The 20,482-nt window shown below is 46.9% G+C and overlaps 1 protein-coding gene across 1 annotated transcript in view; it reads right to left on the bottom strand.

Moving 5' to 3' along the window:
• Positions 1 to 20,482, bottom strand: part of LOC308614447 (protein FAM169B-like) — a gene marked incomplete at its 3' end in the record, with an annotated part of 84,728 nt that overhangs the window by 39,416 nt on the left and 24,830 nt on the right. The window contains 2 exon segments of the mRNA XM_081228901.1: positions 1,141 to 1,170; positions 1,173 to 1,228. Of these exon segments, the coding sequence (XP_081085027.1) occupies positions 1,141 to 1,170; positions 1,173 to 1,228 (86 nt within the window).

Raw genomic sequence — 20,482 nt, 5'->3', positions numbered from 1 at the left:
ACAAAGAGTAAGCTCACCGTAACTAGAGAAAGCCCGCGCACAGCAACAAAGACCCAACACAGCCAAAAATAAATAAAATAAATAAAAATTTTTAAAAACTGGGCCAAGGATTTTAATAGATATTTTCCCCAAAAGGACATACAAATGACCAATAAGTACATGAAAAGATATTGGACATCTTAGCCACAAGGAACCCTCACCCTTGCCATCCTAGGTCTCTATAAAGCCACAGTGCTTCAAAGACCACCAGGCCTGCTGTCAGAGAGACTAGCATTTGTGTCCAGTTAAATCACTTACAAGCTGTGTGGCTCAGCTTCAATTTCTTTGTCTGCAAAACAAATACCTTAAAGATTCTGAAGTCAGATAATCCCTGTAAAAAGTCTGGGTAATACACAGGCTAGCATCTAACGTAATATCTACCTCATAGTAAGTACCAATAAACATTACTGGAATGCAATAAACAGAACTTCCCTACACCCTAGAGAGATGATGTGGATTAATGTTTCAAAATTAAGATGTGAGAGGCCACTCAGGAAGGTACGAGAGATTTACCAATAGCCAGGTATCTGTTGCATATAGCCATTTACTACTATTTTCCTTTCTGGCAGGGTGTTATAGATTGAACTGTGTCCCCCAAAAAGATGTTAAAGTCCTAACCCCCAGTACCTATGAATGTGATTTATTTGGAAATAGAGTCTTTGCAGATGATCACGTCAAGATGAGGTCATTCGGGTGGGCCCTAATCCAACATGACTGCTGTCCACATGGAAAGGGGGAATTTGGACAAAGACAGACAGACACAGAGGGAGAAGGATGGGCAGACACAGGGAGCATGCCATTGATAAGCCAAGGAAAGCTGAGGCCACCATAAGTTAGGAGAGAGGCCTGGAACAGATTCTCCCTCACAGCCCTCGGAAGAAACCAACCCTGCCAACACCTGGATTTTGGACTCCTAGCCCCTGGGACTGGGAAATGATACACTTCTGTTGTTTCAACCACCCAGTTTGTTGGCATTTTGTTACAGCAGTCCTAGAAAATGAATCCACAGGGGTAGACTGCTTTAAATTATTAACATGATAATAAGCACACTGACCTTTAACACCTGTTTTGCAATGTCCACTTAAATTTGCAATGCCTCACCTTCATCAGACCTTCTCTTGCAGGATCAGAGAGGTTCTTAGTACATCTTCAGTGGTCCACCAGGACTTCTTCACGTAAACCGCCACAACTAAAGAGGAAGCCAAGAGAAAACAATGATGTACACATGGCCAACTGGCCACCAAAGGGGCAGTTTTAGCAACATGCAGCCACTGTGAAGGTGCAAAGGAAAGTTATGTGTGGCAAAAGCAGGCGATGTTTCTAGAGCTGAGTTGTCTGAGAGCACTGACCAGGACAGAGTGACCACTGTCACCTGAAAGGACTTCACAGGTGTCTGCAGAGATGGCCTGTTGTTGACCCCAACACAGGATGCACCCCAATGCTATTGGGTGCAAGAGGCTACACACCAATATTGACAAATTCAATGGGTAAGAATTATATATTTTTTCAAAGTCCAACTATGCGACACAACTTGGAACTCTGCAAATTTAGTCAAACCCAACATTATCTAACCATGGAACAAACCATCTTCTTATCACCCTAGGTGCTGGGTTTGGCGCTGGCTTCTTTTACATGCTTTTCTTTCATTCTCACGATGAAATTATCATTTGCATTTTTCTGAGGACGCTAACATTCTGAGAGGGGAAGGCAAACAGCTAGGAGGGCTGAGGTCGGGTCCAGCCCTCGGCCACTGGACTCCAAGTTCAGTGCTCTTTCCGAGAGGCCAGAGATGGGTCAGCTGTTGATGGGGCAAATCATGCAGGGGAGGTCGGGGGGCTTTGGATAAGAAGACTCTGGGGCGGGGACCTGCAAGAGAGGAAGGGTAGAGACATCTCTCCTACCCCACTCACGCCCCGCCCTTGTCTAGACAGTCACTGAGGCCTGTTGATTCCACCCACTCTGAGTTTAGACATGGGTCCTGCTGCTTAGTAGAGGTGATCCTGGAACACTCTCAACCTCACCAAGGTTGATGAGATTCCTCATCGGAGCTGCCCAAACTGATCACCCAAGGTGGCTAACAAATTCCAATGAGGATCAGGTGTGAAACACCCAACACAGGGCCAGGCAGGTAGGATGCCCTCAGCGCCTGCTAATGAATGCGTCAGTTCTCCCCTGCTCATGCTGCAGTTGCCAGGTCCCATCATTCCACCTGCTGCCCCAGGACAGGATCCACTCCCTCCCCAACCCTGAACGCCACTGGTCCATCTCTCCAGGTGACTCTGAGCACTCCACCTGGTCCCCTGTCCCCCCAGTCTCCCCTGCCAATCTATCCCTCCTGAGGGGCCACTCCAAAGGCAAATGCAATCATGGCCTCTGCCTCTTGTCTCTCCTTTCCTTGCTTAAAAATTACATTTTAAAACACTAAAGTCACTTTGGTTATTTTCTGGTGTCTTTTTTATTTTTTATTTTTTAAGACTGTTTTCAAGAGAAGTTTTAGGTTCATGGCAAAATTGAGAGGAAGGTACAGAGATTTCCCATATTCCCCCTCCCCCACACACACATCCCCCACTATCATCATCCCCCACCAGAGTGGTACACTTGTTACAATTGATGGACCTACACTGATACATCATATCACCCAAAGTTCTAGTTTACATTAGGGTTCACTCTATGGGTTTGAACAAATGTATCATCACATGTATCCATCACTATGATATCATACAGAGTATTTTCATTGCCCTAAAAACTCTGTGTTCTGCCTGTTCATCCCTCCTCACCACCCCTTACCCCTGGCAACCACTGATCTTTTTTCTGTCTCTACAGTTTTGCCTTTTCCAGAATGTCATATAATTGGAGTCATCAGATTAGTTTCTTTCCCCTAGTGAAATGCATTTAAGGTTACTCTATGTCTTTTCATGGCTTGATAGCTCAAAATTCTTCTCAGCACTGTATTTGGTGCTAAAATATTCCACTGTCTGAAGGTACCATAGTTTAGTTCTCCTCCACTATCTTTTTATACCCCTTTAATTGCCATTTTTATACCTGTTTCTCAAGCCAGGTATCTGAGCCCAAGGGGTCCAAAAGCCACAGATAAAAAGATACATCTTCCCAGTCAAATCTTTTTGGCTGAAGAGTTGAAGGAAAATAACACAGAGTAGAAAACAAAAGTCCCTTGAACATTTAATATAAGGCTCAAGACTTTAAAACAAATTTTGTGGGGCAATCAAGTTAAGCTGCCACCACCTTCTTCCCTCTTCCTCTCTGCTCTTTGAAGAACTTTTGTAGAAAACCCTGTGAAGACCAGGTGATGATATTAGCTATCGTCAAGCACTAACTCTGCACAGTCCCTCCCTCCCCTCCAAAGGCCAACAGCATCTAATTCACTGTCAGTTTCATACCATTGGTGAATTTTGTCTTCTCCAACAATAGTTCCAAAATTGATACAGCCGACTGAGAGAGAAGTGCCAATTAAATGCCTGACATCTGCCTTCACTTATTCAACTAAATTCATGGTCCAAATGGCATCTACTAGAACTTGCAAGAGGCTTATAAAACCATAAGGATTATTTCCCTGCTTAACAAGGTGAATCAATAAAAGATGTTCAATTTACTAATACAGTGTATTACTGCAATACAGATGTTCAATTTACTAAGACAGTTTCAAACAGGAAATGTGTTATGATTTGGTGTTTGTGTGGTGCCTTGCAAGTTTCACCGTGCACTGCAGAGCATTAATTAACCACACAAGTTGTCACAAAATAGACTGAATTTTTTTCAAAACTAATCTTAAGCTGTTAAGTGTACATAACAATGAAGGTGAAGTCTGATCAAATGTAATAGGCTTAAAATGAATGGTCCTGAAAAACAACTCTTGAAAAAGAGTCAGCCTTCCAAAGAATAGCAGCTTTTGATCAGAAAAGCCTGCTACCTAGTCAAGAGGAAACAGGCAAGAGGAATGGGACCAAAGTCCTCGGAGAGAGGCTGTTTCCAGCTCAGCAAGGACAAAAGATGGACCTGGGGGACTGGCAGGCACTGCAGAGCCAGCCTTGGAGCATCGCTTCTGAGATCCTGGAGCCAGCAGGTTCCAAGAGTTAGAAAGTGGAAACTGGGGCCTTCCCTGGTGGTCCAGTGGTAAAGAATCTGCCTTCCAATGCGGGGGACGCAGGTTTGATCCCTGGTCGGGGAACTAAGATTCCCACATGCAGGAGAGCAACTAAGCCCGCGCACCACAACTACGGTGCTCACATGCCTCAACTAGAGAGCCTGCGTGCCGCAAACTACAGAGTCCATGCGCCCTGGAGCCCGCATGCCACAACGAGAAAGAGAAAATCCCACACGCCACAACCAGAGAGAAGCCCGTGCGCCACAACGGAAGATCCCACATGCCGCAATGAAGATCCCATGTGCTGGCAACTAAGACAGCCTAAATAAATAAAATAATAAAATAAAATAAAATAAAAGTGGAAACCACACATCCATACTTTTAAAAGAAAAATACAATCCTGATCAGTACCCTCTGGCTCTCCACCATCTAGGACCTGGGAGACTGGACCCCTGCAAAAGGCTGAGCAGTGGTGACAGCAGTCGATGGGGCACTGTGGGTCACAGGCCAGCCTTGCTCCGCTGATTTAATTCCCCTTTCCCCCTGAGGGACATGTAACCATAAAGAAGATGCCAGTAATGGATTTTATTCTATGACACCCCAAGGTTTTCCAAACAAGTTAAGACAGTGAGGTCCCTAAGGCTGACTCCCAGTGGCCTGGCGTCATCAAGGCTCAGCAGGATGAACTGAATTCAACTACCTGGAGCTGAGTTCCCGAATGCACGAATGGCCCTGTCCCAGGTCCCCAAAGGCTGATGAGTAAGTCTCCATCCTTGCCCCTGGGAGTTGGTAGCCTGCAGAGAAGAGAGAGCTAAACAAGCTGACGTGATATAGGGCAGGACATGATAGGTGGTAGAATCGAGCTGGGAGCCAGAGTCCAGAGGACCCAGAGGAGGGGGTCAGTTCTGCTGAGGGGTTTGGGAAAGCATCCCTGGGGAATTCGCCAGCTCGGGCTCTGGATCACTGTGTAAGGCTTCAAAACAGACAGAGATGACATGCGAGGGCAGAGTAACCCATGAGCAGAGGCACAGAGCCCTACAGGTCCAAGGCCACACCCAGGGCACCCCAAGCATTGGGGGTAGCTGGGCAAGGCTTAAACAAGGGAGAGGCAAAGCTGCAAACATCGATTATAGCAAGGTTGCAGGATACACAGCTAATATGCAAAAGCCCACCACTTCCCGGTATGCCAGCAATGAACAAGTAGAATTTGAAATTAAAAACAATACCATTTACATTAGCACCCCTCAAAAATGAGATACTTAGGCTTATACAAAATGAAATACTTAGATTTATGCAATCTAACAAAAATATGTGTAAGAGCTATACAAGGAAAATTACAAAACTCTGATTAACAAAATCAAATAAAAACTAAATAAAGAGATATTCTATGTTCTCGAATAGGAAACCTCGATATTATCAAGATGTCAGTTCTTCCCAACTTGACCTATAGGTTCAATGCAATCCCAATCAAAATCCCAAGAAGTTATTTTGTGGATTTCACCAAAATGATTCTAAAGTTTACACAGAGAGGCCAAAGACAACACTGAAGGAGAACAAACTTGGAGGACTGACACTACTCAACTTCAAGACTTACTATAACGCTACAGTAACCCAGACAGTGTGGTATCAGTGGAAGACAGATCAATGGAACAGAATGTAGAGCCCAGAAATAGGCCCACGTAAATGTCGTCAACTTCTATTTGGTCAACTTTGACAGAGAAGCAAAGGCAACACAATGGAACAAAGACAGTCCTTCCAACAAATAGTGCTGGAACAACCGGACATCCACACACATAAAAATAAATCGCAACACAGACCTTTCACTCTACTCTTCACAGCCATCTCAACAAACATAAACCAGTGCTGACGGAGAGCAAGACAACATAAGGCATTTTGGATACATCCCTATGGACCTGGTGTAGGGAGAACACAGACTTCAGAGACAGGTGGGGTTCACATTCCAGCTTCTTCAAGGCATGATCTTCACCCTTCCCCCACCTCGAGCCCCCCACCTGTCACATGGAGCCCACGACATCCTCTCACCTGGCCGTTATGCAGATTTGGTGAAAGAGCTCATTTCACCAAACTGCTTTCCCCAAAGGGAAGCTTTTCAGTGGTGTCCAAAAGCTTCCTCCACCTGCTTCAAGTGTTGCTCTGGGATTCCAAAAGAAGTATGAAAAGCCCTTTGTTATTTGCTGGCTTTTGTCAGTGACACAATGGAAACTGCTTGCTAACACTGGGTTTCTTCCTGGGAGCTCCCTCTCCAAACTTTCTGCTCTGGTTTGCAGGGAAATGTCTGTCTTTCTTCCCCAGCTTGATTGCTGCCATCCTATCTGCTGCCTCCCAACGTGAGTGGGGACACATTCCTACTCACCACGTTTGCTCATGAATGGTCCTTTTCCATCAGGGTGCATTAAGCCAACCATCAGGTCCCTCACTTCCTCCTTCCAGGGCTGTGGGGACGCATCACGCCTGATCAAGGCACACACTTTCACCTGCCCAGAACCTCCCAACAAGATTTTTTTTTTTTTTTTTTTGCGGTACGCGGGCCTCTCACTGTTGTGGCCTCTCCCGTTGTGGAGCACAGGCTCCGGACGCGCAGGCTCAGCGGCCATGGCTCACGGGCTCAGCCGCTCCGCAGCATGTGGGATCTTCCCGGACCGGGGCACGAACCCGTGTCCCCTGCATCGGCAGGCGGACTCTCAACCACTGCGCCACCAGGGAAGCCCCCAACAAGATTTTTAAACCTTTCATCTTGCCTAAGATTTCTTAATGGGGCTAAGTCCTTTTTTATTTAAATATTTTTAAATCAATCAATACAACAAACATTTTTTTAAAGTTACTGTGATTTTTCCACAGTACAGGTCAGGGAGAGCTGATCGTCACCCATCACCTTGGACGGGTGGGCTGTGGCAGTGGGGAGCTGTCCTGAGAAGGACTTCGAGGCCACCATCCAGCTCAGCAAGGAGGAGCACTGTAAAGATCAACACCCAGCGGGGGGCAGTGGCTCGTGTGGCCCTGCTTGCTGTCCCTCCTCATCTGCCCAGCACCAAGGATGGGGGAGGCAGCAAAGTGGCTCAGGACCCTGCAGAGATCACAATTCTGAAGCACATGGTGCTCATCCAACCCACATGTTGAGCAGCTATTATGTACAGAGCACATAATACATCCACTGGAGGAATTAAATTTAGACTCTGGCTTAAGACACTTACAGCTTGGAGGGGGAGACAGTGCCTGGGATGCGAAGTACCTCTGGCCAGGGAGAGGTTGGGGGCCGTACCCTGCAGACCACCAGCGGCCACCATGCTTCAGAGGAGAGGGACATGACCTGATTACTGTTTTAAAGCAATGATATTCACCAGAACCACATCTCCAAGCATCCACCAAGCATCTGGCTGACTTTTTTTCAGGTGAGGCTCAGAAGGGTTGAGAAACTCAAGATCAAGTGCCTGTAAACAGCAGTGTTGGGACTAGATGTGAACCGGCTCTCACTGACTCCAGAGCCCCCGCTCTAACCTCTATACTCCAGGTGAAGAATGGACAAAGAGACAAGGGGACAGAGCTGAGCCCAGACTCCAAGAAGGCCGACAGAGTAGGAAAGACAAAGATGAGAGGAGAGACAAGGAGGCGACAAGCCAAGACAGCGATGAGAAAGGAGAGGCCGGCACGGAGAGACCTGAACAGAGGGGACCTCGTTTTGCACATCAAGATGGGGAGGAGGGCTGCCATTTATTCAGCAAACACTGACAAGTTCAGGCACTGAACTTGGCACCAGGGATCTAGGGCAGAAGACGCTGCCCAGCAGGAGTGAGACAGGCCACCAGGCCAGGACCACACAGACCATGACCAGCACCCAAGACGTAAGCAGCATCAGGCACCTACTCAAGGGCTATGTCTTCATCCATTCGTGCTGCTGTGACAAAATACCACAGTCTGGGTGGCTTATAACAACACAAATTTACTTCTCACATTTCTGGACACTGGAAGTCTGAGATCAGGGTGCCAGCATGGTCAGGTTCTGATGAGAGCCCTCCTGGGTTGCAGACAGCTGACTTCCCACGGTGTCCTTATTCGAGGGGACTCCACCCTCATGACCTAAGCACCTCCCAAAGGCCCCACATCCCAACCCCATTACATGGCCTTAGGATTTCAACATATAAATTTGGTGGGTGACACAAATATTCAGACCACAGCAAGCTGTCTGGAAGGGCTAGGCAGAGTTCCAAGAATAGGCCTGAGCCAGACTGGGCTCCGGTGCTGGGGTCTCTGGGGACCAGGGTGAGGTACTGGCTTTGTCAGTCTCTGGAGGAGTCCAATCAATGTGAGACATGATCAGAGTGGTGGTTTAGAAAGAGAACAGTTGGGTTATGCCCAGGTGGGAAGAATTAGTCCTTTTGAAATTAAGAAGAAACAAGAGAAAAAGGTTATTTGAGAAGGATCACACTGGATTCGGGTGCAGGTAAGGCTGGAGACAAGGAGGGCAATGGGAGCCTGTGGTCATCCAGCCAAGAAGTGAGGAGGGGCTGAGTGCAGCACTCACGCTGGCAGGGAGGGAGATGCTCGGGTGGCAGAAAAGAGCACCTGGGAATCAAACTGGTCCTAAGGCAGAAGAGAGAGGGAAGGCAGGACAGCAGCCAGCTCCCAAGCTTGAGAAGGACGAGGTGTCTTCACCAGGAGGAAGTGAGGACGAGGAAGAGGTGTGAGGGTTTCAGTTTTGAAATGCCTGTTAGAAACAGCAAGGTCAGGGTGGCCAGCAGGTGGCTGGATACACAGCCCGAGGTGAGCAGAGACAGAGAAGGCCCATTCCCCACACCATCATAGCAACCAAGGAGGGAGGAGCTCTCGTGCGCACGCTTGCACGCGCGCACACACCCCCACCACACACACACACACACATACACACACACACACTCTCTACCTCCCCACGATAACTGCAAGCTGTTCACATACTGGCCCATGGTTTATACGTCTTCAGTCACAACCGAAGGAGCTTCAGGTCTGCCTGTTACCCCCCACCAGCCTCCCCCAGTTGCTCCCCTGGAGTCTGAGCCGCCACTGCCCTGTTACAAATCTAAGAAATATGTACTTCCCCCAAAAAAGAGCACAGTTAAACCAAAGTGACAGGCCATCTTCCCGAAAGCAAAATACACGTAGGAAAAAAATGCTGAAAAGTTCTGGCAGAGGACAGCACATAAACACATTCCAAGGCGTTGCATGACTTTTATGCAACATTGACTGAGCCGGTCAATAATTTAAGGGGAGGGGAAAAATAGGCAAGTTGACATAGCAACTGTCATATCGCATTACTCGGGCTACCATTTCCATACAGATGTCTTCCTTAGAGGAAAACGCTTCCCCAGATGCCCTGTGAACTTGGGCACCTCTTTGCCAGGGAGAAGGAGACATCTGGTTTGTAGTATATCTGCATCAACTTCCCTGTGGTTCTCAGGTCCTTCTTGCCTTCGGCGACTTTGTTTCCATGAGTGGAGATGTTAACTCCAGGAAGACCAGGTGAGATGAGGTGCCTGGATCCTGAGGCACAGCTGGACAGCAAGGTGTTGGAGGCAGAAAGAAGCCCACACCAGAGCTAGTCTATCTAGGAAAGGCATCTTAAAATCACAGGCCGCACCAAGGCAAGTACAGCAAGTTTCTCAGGGTTGGGGGAAGCAGACAGAGGTGCAGACAGCCCAAGCTGCAGTGGTAAAACCCTAGGATGCCTCAAAGAAGCACCCCCATCCCCGCACATCCGTGACGCTCGGAATATTTTCCTTGGAGCTTCTCTGTTTTCCAAATACCAATAGTCCCTTGGTGAGAATGACATGTCTTTGCTTGTGGGATGCTTTTTTCCCCTACGTTGACATCCAACTCACAGTAAGTGTCATAAATTAATAGGGAATAAAGAAGGAAATCCCAAACAATAGCCAACATGTGCTCCCAAACACACAGCGCCGTCACTGCAAATAGCTCTTCAATCGGCATCCGTCATGGCCCACGGAAAACAGAACTCTCTTGGTTTCTAGCATGGAGCTCTCTTAGCTTATGTGAAGTCAGGTCCCACTCAACCTGGGGGCCACCTGACACCGGCTGAGCTTGCACAGCCACGCGGGCACCTTAGCCACCAGGAGAAGCGGGTATTTAAATCGAGCCTGAATTTCTGGCCAGAACTCTTTTCCCCCAAACTGTCAAACCCACTTAAGCGGGACTCCCCCATGTAGAAGGTTGGGAGGATGGGATCCATTTCAGGCTAATGTCTACCTCTCCTTTATTCAAAATGCAAGCACAGACTTAAACGTACAGATTCAACGTCCATGGGATCACGGGAGGCTGCACCAACGAGGCTGCTAATCAGGCGGTTCCTGAACCCTTGGGGTTCGTGAGTCCGCGGGGGTTATCACACTTCAAAGCCAGGAAAACTGTAATTACTTCTCCACATGCTGAAACTCAGACTTCACCAGGGCAACAAACCTCTCCTCCACTCCTGCCATATTAGCTTGGTTTTTACCAGAGATACAAAAACCACTTCACTGACTCAGGTCCACAGGTTCATCCTGCTAAACAGAGCTGGGTTTAGCCCCATCCATCCTACTCACCGGGAGGCCTGACCTCTCCCTTCAAGGCAAACTGGGGACCAGGAGCTGCTCTAGCTGGTGCCCCCTTCCTGAGGGTCAGAAATTCACAGCGCCTCCCCCTACCCCATCTTCTGGCCTTTCCCCCAACCCCTCCCCCAAATCTGGGCAGCCTTCTCAGGGGTGAGGAACGTCCCAGAAAGGGCCTTCCAGTTCTGCAGAAGTTCTCTGGGCATCTCAGGGCATCTCATTTTCCACCCACCCACCCCTCCTGAACCACCACCCACCTGCCCCAAACGCAGCCCAGAGAAGGCCTGGCCCCGGGCCCGCTGTGTCACAATCACCTCTCAGCCCACGACAGCCACCAGGAAGGCGGCTACACAGCGGCTCTGGTTTCAACTGAATGTTTGCCTTGGCTCTTGCTGTCACTGCAGGCCTAGAATGGGCACGCTTTTCCAGGAAAAAATCATCATTTTTTGATTCCCTGCTTGTTTTTCTCAGGGTGCACATGACACGCAATCACCAAAAGCCATAAATAAATTAGCAGCAATTTGAAGGATGAGTGTTATGCTTGGTCACAAAACGTCCTGGAAGCAAGCTGGGGGGATAGATGTTCCAATCAGGGAAGCCAGCGTGTGGTAACAAACACAAACAGCCGCCCCTCTGTCCTCTCTCTCCGCAAGGACCCTGCTTTCTGTTTCTCAGCCTCGCCACTTCCCCTGCACAGGGAATTCACAACACACCCTCCAGGAAGAAAGAGCCAAGAACGGCGGCAAAGTGATGTACACCTGGGGTCCAGGTCCCTGCCCGGACCCCTCCTTCAATTTGACAGCCCACAGACCCTGCAGAGGAACTCAGGTTGCCCTCGCCCCAAGCTTTTCCTTCCAGATCACCCAGCACTGTTGCCCCAGCCGGAACCCCAGTCATTCCCAGGCCTCCCTCCTTGGCCCCTCCAATTCATCCCAAATCCTGTCGTTTCCACTATTTCACCAATCCGAGTTCTCCCCACCAGGCGAAGCCTCAGCATCTCTCCTGTGGGTGCTCCCAGACTCCTGGACACTCAACACTTGTCCTCCCTTCTCTCCATCCTTCCTTCCGATCATGACTAAGGCATTCTTCGAAGGGCTGAGATCCAAAGGCGGACCCCTCTCCAGCCCCAGTCCCCACCCATCCTCCATAACGTCACCAGGCATCTGGCCAGCTCCCCTCAGCATGGCCTCCCCACCAGGCAGGGGCCAGGAGTGTGGAGAAGGCTTTATGAAAGGAAACTGCAAAACGTTCAGAGAAGGGGTCAGTAAGACTCAGGGCCAGAGTCTGTAAGGTGGGGTGCTGCCTAGGATGAGGGGGCCTACTTTCCAGGTTCCCTGTGCCTCCACGGGTACTGCTTCATGTCCAGAGCACCCAGCCCTGCAGGGCAGAGGAGCAGCTGTGTGACCACTGTGTGACCACCAGTCAGCTTGGACAGTGGGAGAGGAGACCAGAGGTCCCGGTGAGCGGGCAGTGGAGAACTTCTCAGGCCTCCTACCCCGTATGCCAGCCAGATGGGCACTTCCCTGCCAAGAACTTGTGCTCCTCCTACACCCAGCAATACCCAAGAGTCCCCTTATTCTGGAAACTTCCATAGCACTGTGGCATTAGGTCTCTTTTATTTGACTCAATTATAAATAGACTTTTTTTTTTTTTTTTTTTTTTTTTGCGGTACGCAGGCCTCTCACTGTTGTGGCCTCTCCCGTTGCGGAGCACAGGCTCCGGACACGCAGGCTCAGCGGCCATGGCTCATGGGCCTAGCTGCTCCACGGCATGTGGGATCTTCCCAGACCGGGGCACGAACCCGTGTCCCCTGCATCGGCAGGCGGACTCTCAACCACTGCGCCACCAGGGAAGCCCTAAACAGACATTTTTAATCAGCCTCTGGACACTCATTGCTCTGCCCTCTGACCATCAACCACTAGGTTTTATGGAAGAAAAAAAAAAATCAAACAGATATTGTCATAAGGAGAGCTGAAAAAAACCTGACAAGTTTCCTGACAAGGAAAGCAGGAAGAGATCATCTAGGAAAAGTATCCACGTGGCCTAGGAGCTTGCCGAGAGGGCTTCCATCAGAAAGGGTCAGATGTTAAAAGGATGAGTGCAAAGGGTGGAAGAGGCCTCCCCACAGCCAAGGTCCCCAGGCCCAGCACCATCCTGTAAGACCAAGTAGGGCACTGAGGAAGCTCAGGCAGTCTAGGAAGACGTTCAAGGAAACAGGACAGCTGCCAGGGTAGGCTGGCAGGACTCGGAGGGGAGAACCCGAGGAAGAAATACAACTTAGCCAGAGGATCTACTGGCCACAGAGAAGGCAAAGGGCCTCCAAATTAGGAGCAAGCAGCTGGAAACAGTGGAAAAGCAAAGGAGTGCATTAGCTACATTTAGAGAGGCATAAGCTTCAGTGAATGTACATCCCAGGGGCCAGAAGTCCTGCAAATGTGATCCTGAAGTTGTAACCTTTAGTCACTGAGATCATGAGATGCCGGAAGGGGCCAGAAAGACACACGAGCCAGTACCATCCTGGTGTGTGTGGGGAAGGTGCAGGTCTTGGAACTAATGCCTGGTTCCCTGAACATCTCTTCCTAATGGTGGTCTAGAGTGAACTATGAAAGATGATCTGTAAGTACCTAGAAAAGAAAGACTGGACTTAAAATCAGCATGAATTCACCAAGACCAGAAGAGACAAATTGGCCTCACTCCCTTTTCTGACGAGTGTTCCAGGCTAGTGTTAGGAGAATAATTAAACATAACTCATCTTAATTTCAGCAGCCAGATTTCCCTCCATTCTTAACTGCAGGCATGCATTTCATAAAGTCTCTTGACTTGCATTTTATGAAAGTCTCTTGAAATCTCCAGAAATGTATGCTAAATAATGGGTTAAGTGTGTGTTTTGTGGTATAATAATTGCATGAATTTTTTAATAAGCATTTTTAAATACTTGTATTAAAAATAAAGAATGCACACCTTCAGAACTTCAAATGATATTAACTACACAGCCAGAAGGAAGAGTTAATATAACTGGATGAAAGGACCTACTCTTCAAAACAGGCAAAGTTTTCTTAGATTTAACACCAAAAGCACAAGCAACAAAACAACAACAAAAAACAGATAAACAGGACATGATAAAAATTTTAAACTTTTGTGTTTCTAAGGACACGATCAAGAAAGTAAAAAGATAACCCACAGAATAGGAAAAAATTTTTATAAATCTGGTAAGGGATAGTATCTAGAACATATAAAGAATGCTTACAACTCAAGAAGATAAATAGCCCAATGCAAAAATGTGTAAAGGATCTCAATAGATAGTTCTCCAAAGAAGACATTAAAATGACCAATAGACACTTGAAAGGATTTTCAACATCATTAGTCACCAGGGATATGCAAATCAAAACCACAAGGACCGGGCTTCCCTGGTGGCGCAGTGGTTGAGAGTCTGCCTGCCGATGCAGGGGACACAGGTTCGTGCCCCGGTCCGGGAAGATCCCACATGCCGCGGAGCAGCTGGGCCTGTGAGCCATGGCCGCTGAGCCTGCGCGTCCGGAGCCCATGCGCCGCAACGGGAGAGGCCACAACAGTGAGAGGCCCGTGTACCACAAAAAAAAAAAAAAAAAACCACAAGGACCCCTTGACATTGGTCTTGGCGATGATTTTTTGGACTTGACACCAAAAGCAAAGGCAACAAAAGCAAAAATAAACAAGTGGGACTACATCAAACTAAAAAACTATACAGCAAAGGAAACTGTCAACAAAATGAAAAGGTAACCTACTGAATAGGAGAAAACGTTTGCAAATCATATATTTGATAAAAGGTCCAAAACATATAAAAACCCATACAACTCAACAGCAAAAAAAACCAAACAATGTAGTTAAAAAATGGGCAGAGGATCTGTGTGATACTGTGATTTACATTAAGAAATATACATATTTGGTCTTCTTCCCATTTCTGGCATAGTACTCCTAAAACCCTTGGAATTTCTTAAGTGATGAGAGCAGGCAGGGAAGGTGTCTCTTGTTATGTTACTGAGGTGATTTTCCGACCCACCTAAGGATGGGGGCTGGTTGCCAGGAGAACCAACCACGTGATTAGAGGGTTGGAATGTTCAGTCCCATCCCCCTGACCTCTGGGGAGGGGCGAGAGCCTGGAGGTTGCATCAGCTGCCAATGGTCAGTGATTTAATCAATCATGCCTTTGTAATGAAGCCTCCATAAAAATCCAAAAGGACTGGGTTCAGAGAACTTCTGGGCTAGTGAACATGTGGAGGTACTGAGAGAGTGGTGAGCCTGAAGGGGGTACAGAGTCATGGGAACCTCTGATTTATAGCCAGTTGGTCAGAAGTACAGGTAAAGCGTGGGCTTGAGACTGGCATCTGAAGTGGGGGCAAGGGAGTCTGGTAGGACTAAACCCCTAACCTGTAGAATCTGATGGTATCTCCAGGTAGTGTCAGAATTGAGGTGAATGGAAGGACAACCAGCTGGTGTCTAGAGAACTACTTGGTGCTATGGGAAACCACCCACTTCCACACATTGGAAATTGAATCTCAGAATACATTTTATCTGAATAGACATTTTTCAAAGACATACGGATGGCCAACAGCTACATAAAAAAAGTGTTCAACATCACTAATCATCAGGGAAATGGAAACCAAAACCACAATGAAATATCACTTCACATCTGTTAGAATGGTTATTATCAAAAAGACAAGAGATAGCAAGTGTTGGTGAGGATGTAGAGAAAAGGGAACCTTTATGCACTATTGGTGGAAATGTAAGGTGGTGCAACCATTATGAAAAACAGTATGGAGGTCCCTTAAATTTTTTTAAATAGAACTACCCCATGATTCAGCAATCCCACTTCTGGGTATTTATCTGAAGAAAACAAAAAAAAAAACACTGACTTAAAAAGATATATGCATATATATCTACACAAAAACCTGTACAAGAATTTTCACAGCAGCATTACTCATAATAGCCAAAAGGTGGAAACAACCCAAATGTCCATCAATCGGTAAATCGATAAACAAAATGTGGCAAATCCATACAATGGAATAGTATTCAGCCATAAAAATAAATGAAGTACTGAAACATGCTTCAGAATGGATGATTCCTGAAGGCATTATGCAATGAAGGAAGCCAGACACACAAGTCCACATACTCCATGATTCCATTCATAGGAAATGTCCAGAACAGGCAAATCTATAGAAATGGAAGAGATTGCCTAAGGCTGAGGAGGATAGGGAAGTGGGGTTGGTTTCTTTTAGGGGTAATGAAACTTAAGTGTGGTGACAGACACACAACTCTGTGAAAATACTAAAAATCACTGAATTGTACGCTTTAAATGGGTAATTGTATGTGTGAATTGCAGCTCCATAAAACTGTTTGTTTATATATATATAATGGGAAGAATAGTAGTCCTTCCTGTGGGTTCAAAACATTGGAGGACAGAGCCATGTCTTGATAACAAGTTTGTGAAAAAAGCCCAGGGGCCGGGCATGCATGGTAATGAGCTGTCAGCTAGAGGTGAGTCAGCCTTGGGCTGGTTCTAAGGAAATGCCAAGGTAAGCTGAGGCTAACTTTGTGGAAACAGAATGTCCAAGAAAAGTGAGGAATGCTCTCACCAGCCACCACTCTCCTCTCACGGTTCTCTAGAGCGCATTTCTCAGATGGCTTCTGGAGATCTCGTTAAAGGACAGATTCTGACTCAGCGGGTCTGGGTGGGGCACAAGTGCCCGCATTTCTAACAAGCTTCCCGGTGCGGTGCCATCTCACTGCTGGGCCACAGGCCACACCCCTGAGTAGGAAGACAGGAAACTGAAGCTCAGAGGTGCTAAATAACTTAACCCAGGCCACCCACTCATAAAGGGCAGAAGATTTGAACTCAGGTCTACTTGACTCCAAAACCCAGCTTCTTTCAACCAGACCATCCATGACGTGGTATCTGCATGCCATGTTCCAAGAGAAGCCAGATCTGAAAGAAGGATCTGAGATGCGATGGGCTCTGGAGTCCACAACAAAGGAGGAACAGCTAAAGAATGAGAAACGTGTGAGTGATCTTAAAAGAAGACTCAGGAAACACGGCAGCTGGCCTCAAGCCTAGGAAGATCTGCCCTGTGGAGCAGCCATGCCCACCTACCTGGATGGCCCCTGTGGGGGCACTAGGCCAATGAGGAGACACACGAGCATATCAGTTTGGGCTCCTTAAGAAGAACGTTCTAATAGAGCTGTCCCGGAACAGACCAGGCTCTCCCAGACTTCAAGCCGGTGCCCAGACAACACCTTCATGATTCTGATATATCTCTATACTACCTTCTTAGCCCTACCATAAAAGAGGCATCATTTGCTATGATTATAAAAATAAATCTTACTATGATAAATCTTTAAAGTCTAGCTAAGGGTGCTCAGCTGGGAGACCTATTTTCTTTTTTTTTTAAAGGAGATTAACAAGTGTTAGCTAAGTGTTAAAGCCATATTAGTAGGAAACAGAATCTCTTTCCTTGATATATTTAAAATTGAAATAAAATTCAAAAGATCATCCTTTTTCTCCTTCTGAAATTCAGCTGTACCACCTAAAATCATCTTGGAAAGCACTGGACCTAATGATCTAAACACCCTTTCAACTGTGAGCTTCTGGAACCTTGTCTCCCTTCTCTAAAGCTAAGTAGCCCTAGTTTCCTCGAGCCTTGTTCAAATGGTTTCAAGCCCTCTCAACCCCCCGGTTGCTCTCCACAGATAAGCACCAGTTTGTTTCAGCTGCATCCTGAGCAGCAACCAAAGAGAATGGGGCTGTAATTGAGCTGGAACATTATGCTTCCATTAAGGCAGCCCCAGGTTCCATCTGCTTTCCAGCAGCCCACTGCAATGTCCAGGCTCACTGCGCTTCCAAGGATGAGAACTGCCACCTGTTTCTTTTTATCCAGGTGGTGTAGAGGTACATCCTCCCCAGCCCATCCTTGATCTCTGGCTTGATCTCTTTTGGATGGACTGCATGACATTATCCAACGAGGCAGTTTTGGATTAGTAGAAAGAACAATGGTCTTACCATTAGAGTGGTTCAAAAACAGATTAGATTGCCCTAGTGTGGTGTTACCTTCCTCTCCATGAGGTTTGCAAGCAGAATCCGTCAGGGAGGTAATTCAGTTGCCAAAGTTTGGCCAGCAGTTGACAAGAAGGCCTCCCATTCTAAAACCCTGTGCTTCTATAACACAACACTCAAAGACAGAGAAGAACATGCAGAAGTGCACCATGATGGAAGAATACTTCTAACTTCACGCCTACTCTCTGCCCTAGGTGGTCCAAAGCATCAGATATTCTGCCACAAATCATTTCATCCTCACAACTACCTTGTGAAGTAGCTAAGATGCCCCCATTTTGCAAATGACCAAACTGAGACTCGGAGAGGCCAAATCACTTACCCGGGTCACTCAGTCAGTTGTCAGAGCCAGGAATGCCAAGCCTGTTGAATCTGATGCCAAAGTCCAGGTTCATCAATTCTATTCTGCAGGTCCCAGGAAGAAATGAGAGAAGCAAAAGGCCATCAGTTGATGGGAGTCTGGAATGCCAGGATAAGCAGTTTTGATTTAATACAGGAGGTAAGAAAAGACTACTTTTTTGATGAGGGGAGTTATATTTTTAATCTTTGTAAACACTTGAGGTCAGTTAATAATTTAAAAATAAGAGGAATAGTAAAACAAGGGGAAATAAATGAAAGATAGGGCCGTGGGGAGGTACAAAACAACTAAGGAAGGGAGGTTCTTGGCAGCCTTCGGCTGTGTGCCTTCGGCTGTGTCCCCTCGGTGACAGAAACCAGCCACTGATTAGAGAAACAGTCAAGCGTGAGCCCCGCAGGGAACAGCCAGACAGAACGAGGGCACGTACTTCACAAACCACCCTCACGGAAGGCACATCCCCCGTTTCCTACAGGGGAAAGCTGGACAGCTGCATTGCGGGCAGACCTCATTTTACTGTGCTTCACTTTACTGTGCTGCACTTTATTGCATTTTTTTACAAATCGAAGGTTTGTGGCAACCCTACGTCGGCGTCATTTTCCCAACAGCAATTGCTCACTTTACATTTTTGTGTCACATTTTGGTCATTCTCGCAATATTTCAAACTCTTTCATTATTATTACGTTTATTATGATGATCTGTGATCAGTGATTTTTGATGTTACTGTTACAAAAAGATTACTATGACTTGCTGAAGGCTCAGATGATGGTCAGCTTTTTTAGCAATAAAGTGTTTTTTGTTGGGTTGGTTGGTTGGTTTTTTGTGGTACGCGGGTCTCTCACTGTTGTGGCCTCTCCCGTTGCGGAGCACAGGCTCCGGACGCACAGGCTCAGCGGCCATGGCTCATGGGCCCAGCCGCTCCACGGCATGTGGGATCTTCCCGGACCGGGGCACGAACCCGTGTCCCCTGCATCGGCAGGCGGACTCTCAACCACTGCGCCACCAGAGAAGCCCCAATAAAGTGTTTTTAATTAAGGTGTGTACATTGTTTTCTTAGACATAATGCTATTGCACACTTAACAGACTACAGTATAGGGTAAATATAACTTTTCTATGCACTGAGAAACCAAAGAATTCGTGTGACTCTCTTTATTGCGATATTCGTTTTACTGCAGTGGTCTGGAACCTGCGCAACGTCTCTGAGGTCTGCCTGCACTCACATCCTCACAGTAGCCCGCCAGGAATATTAACTACTTGCCACCAGGGAATTCACAACTCCAGGCTGTTTTTCATTTGCTCGCAGGGTTATTGGAAGTTACTATGATGGATTCAATCAGCTTACCAATAATTAACTCATACACGGGCTTATCAAACAGCTCTGATCCCTTTAGCTTCCATCTAACCACACAAACACAAGGCCTTCACAAATATAATTGGAAAATTATAAAGGAACCAGGGACAGCCTTCTCAATGGTCACAGCTAAGCACATGACTGAAGTGGCACATGTGTCAAAGCTGTGAAGAGGCTCTATGGTACCATCGGCTGCTTCAGAGTCCACATGTTTCAAGCCACAAGAGGTGCATTTACATATTGTGCCTGCTTCAAAATACCAGACTAAAGAGCATGAGGTGTGGATAACACCTGAGCGCTTTTTGGAAATCACGCAAAATTGCAGCAACCATCATAGAGCCCCAGCAGCAGGAAAACATTTGGAAACTTTATTTAAAGCTCTATGAAATATAAAGAAAGGTCCAGAGTGAGATTTCTTGGAGCTTATGAATATTTATTATAATACATTCTTGAAAACCATCAAAAAATTAAGTACACTAGAAATAGGAAACAGATTTATAAGAGTCAGTCATATATTTATATTTTGCAAATTGCAGTTAAAGACCTATAACCAGAATATTGTTAAATGCCAAAAAAAAGGCAGAGGAGAGGGCTGCTGAAATTTGGACATTTTCTTAAAACTGGCAAATGATATTTTCAGAGTTTTTTGACAATCTGTTTCCCAAGGAGTGCACATCCTGTTACTTTCACTAACCTGGTGCCAGCTGGAGTCACAAATTCAAGGCAATGTCAAAGGCCTGGGGTTATCATAGTCCCTTTGTTCAACCAGGGCTTGACCTGACAGGAACAGGAGATGTCCTGAACCTTGACCAGAAAGCTCTCACACACAGCTCAGCCACCCCCAGCCCTGGAGCAAGGAGGAGGCTTCGCCAACATGCCAAAAACTCCCAGACAGCTAGCTAAGCACACTCGTGTCTCAGATTAGTAACAAGAGAAGCGTTAACAACAGTCTACA

The sequence above is a fragment of the Mesoplodon bidens genome (genome assembly GCF_964165515.1).
Source record: "Mesoplodon bidens genome assembly, chromosome: 3".
In the NCBI taxonomy this organism is placed as follows: Eukaryota; Metazoa; Chordata; class Mammalia; order Artiodactyla; family Ziphiidae; genus Mesoplodon; species Mesoplodon bidens.
The sequence above is the reverse complement of the archived record's forward strand: the minus strand, read 5'-3'. Positions and strand labels throughout refer to the sequence as shown.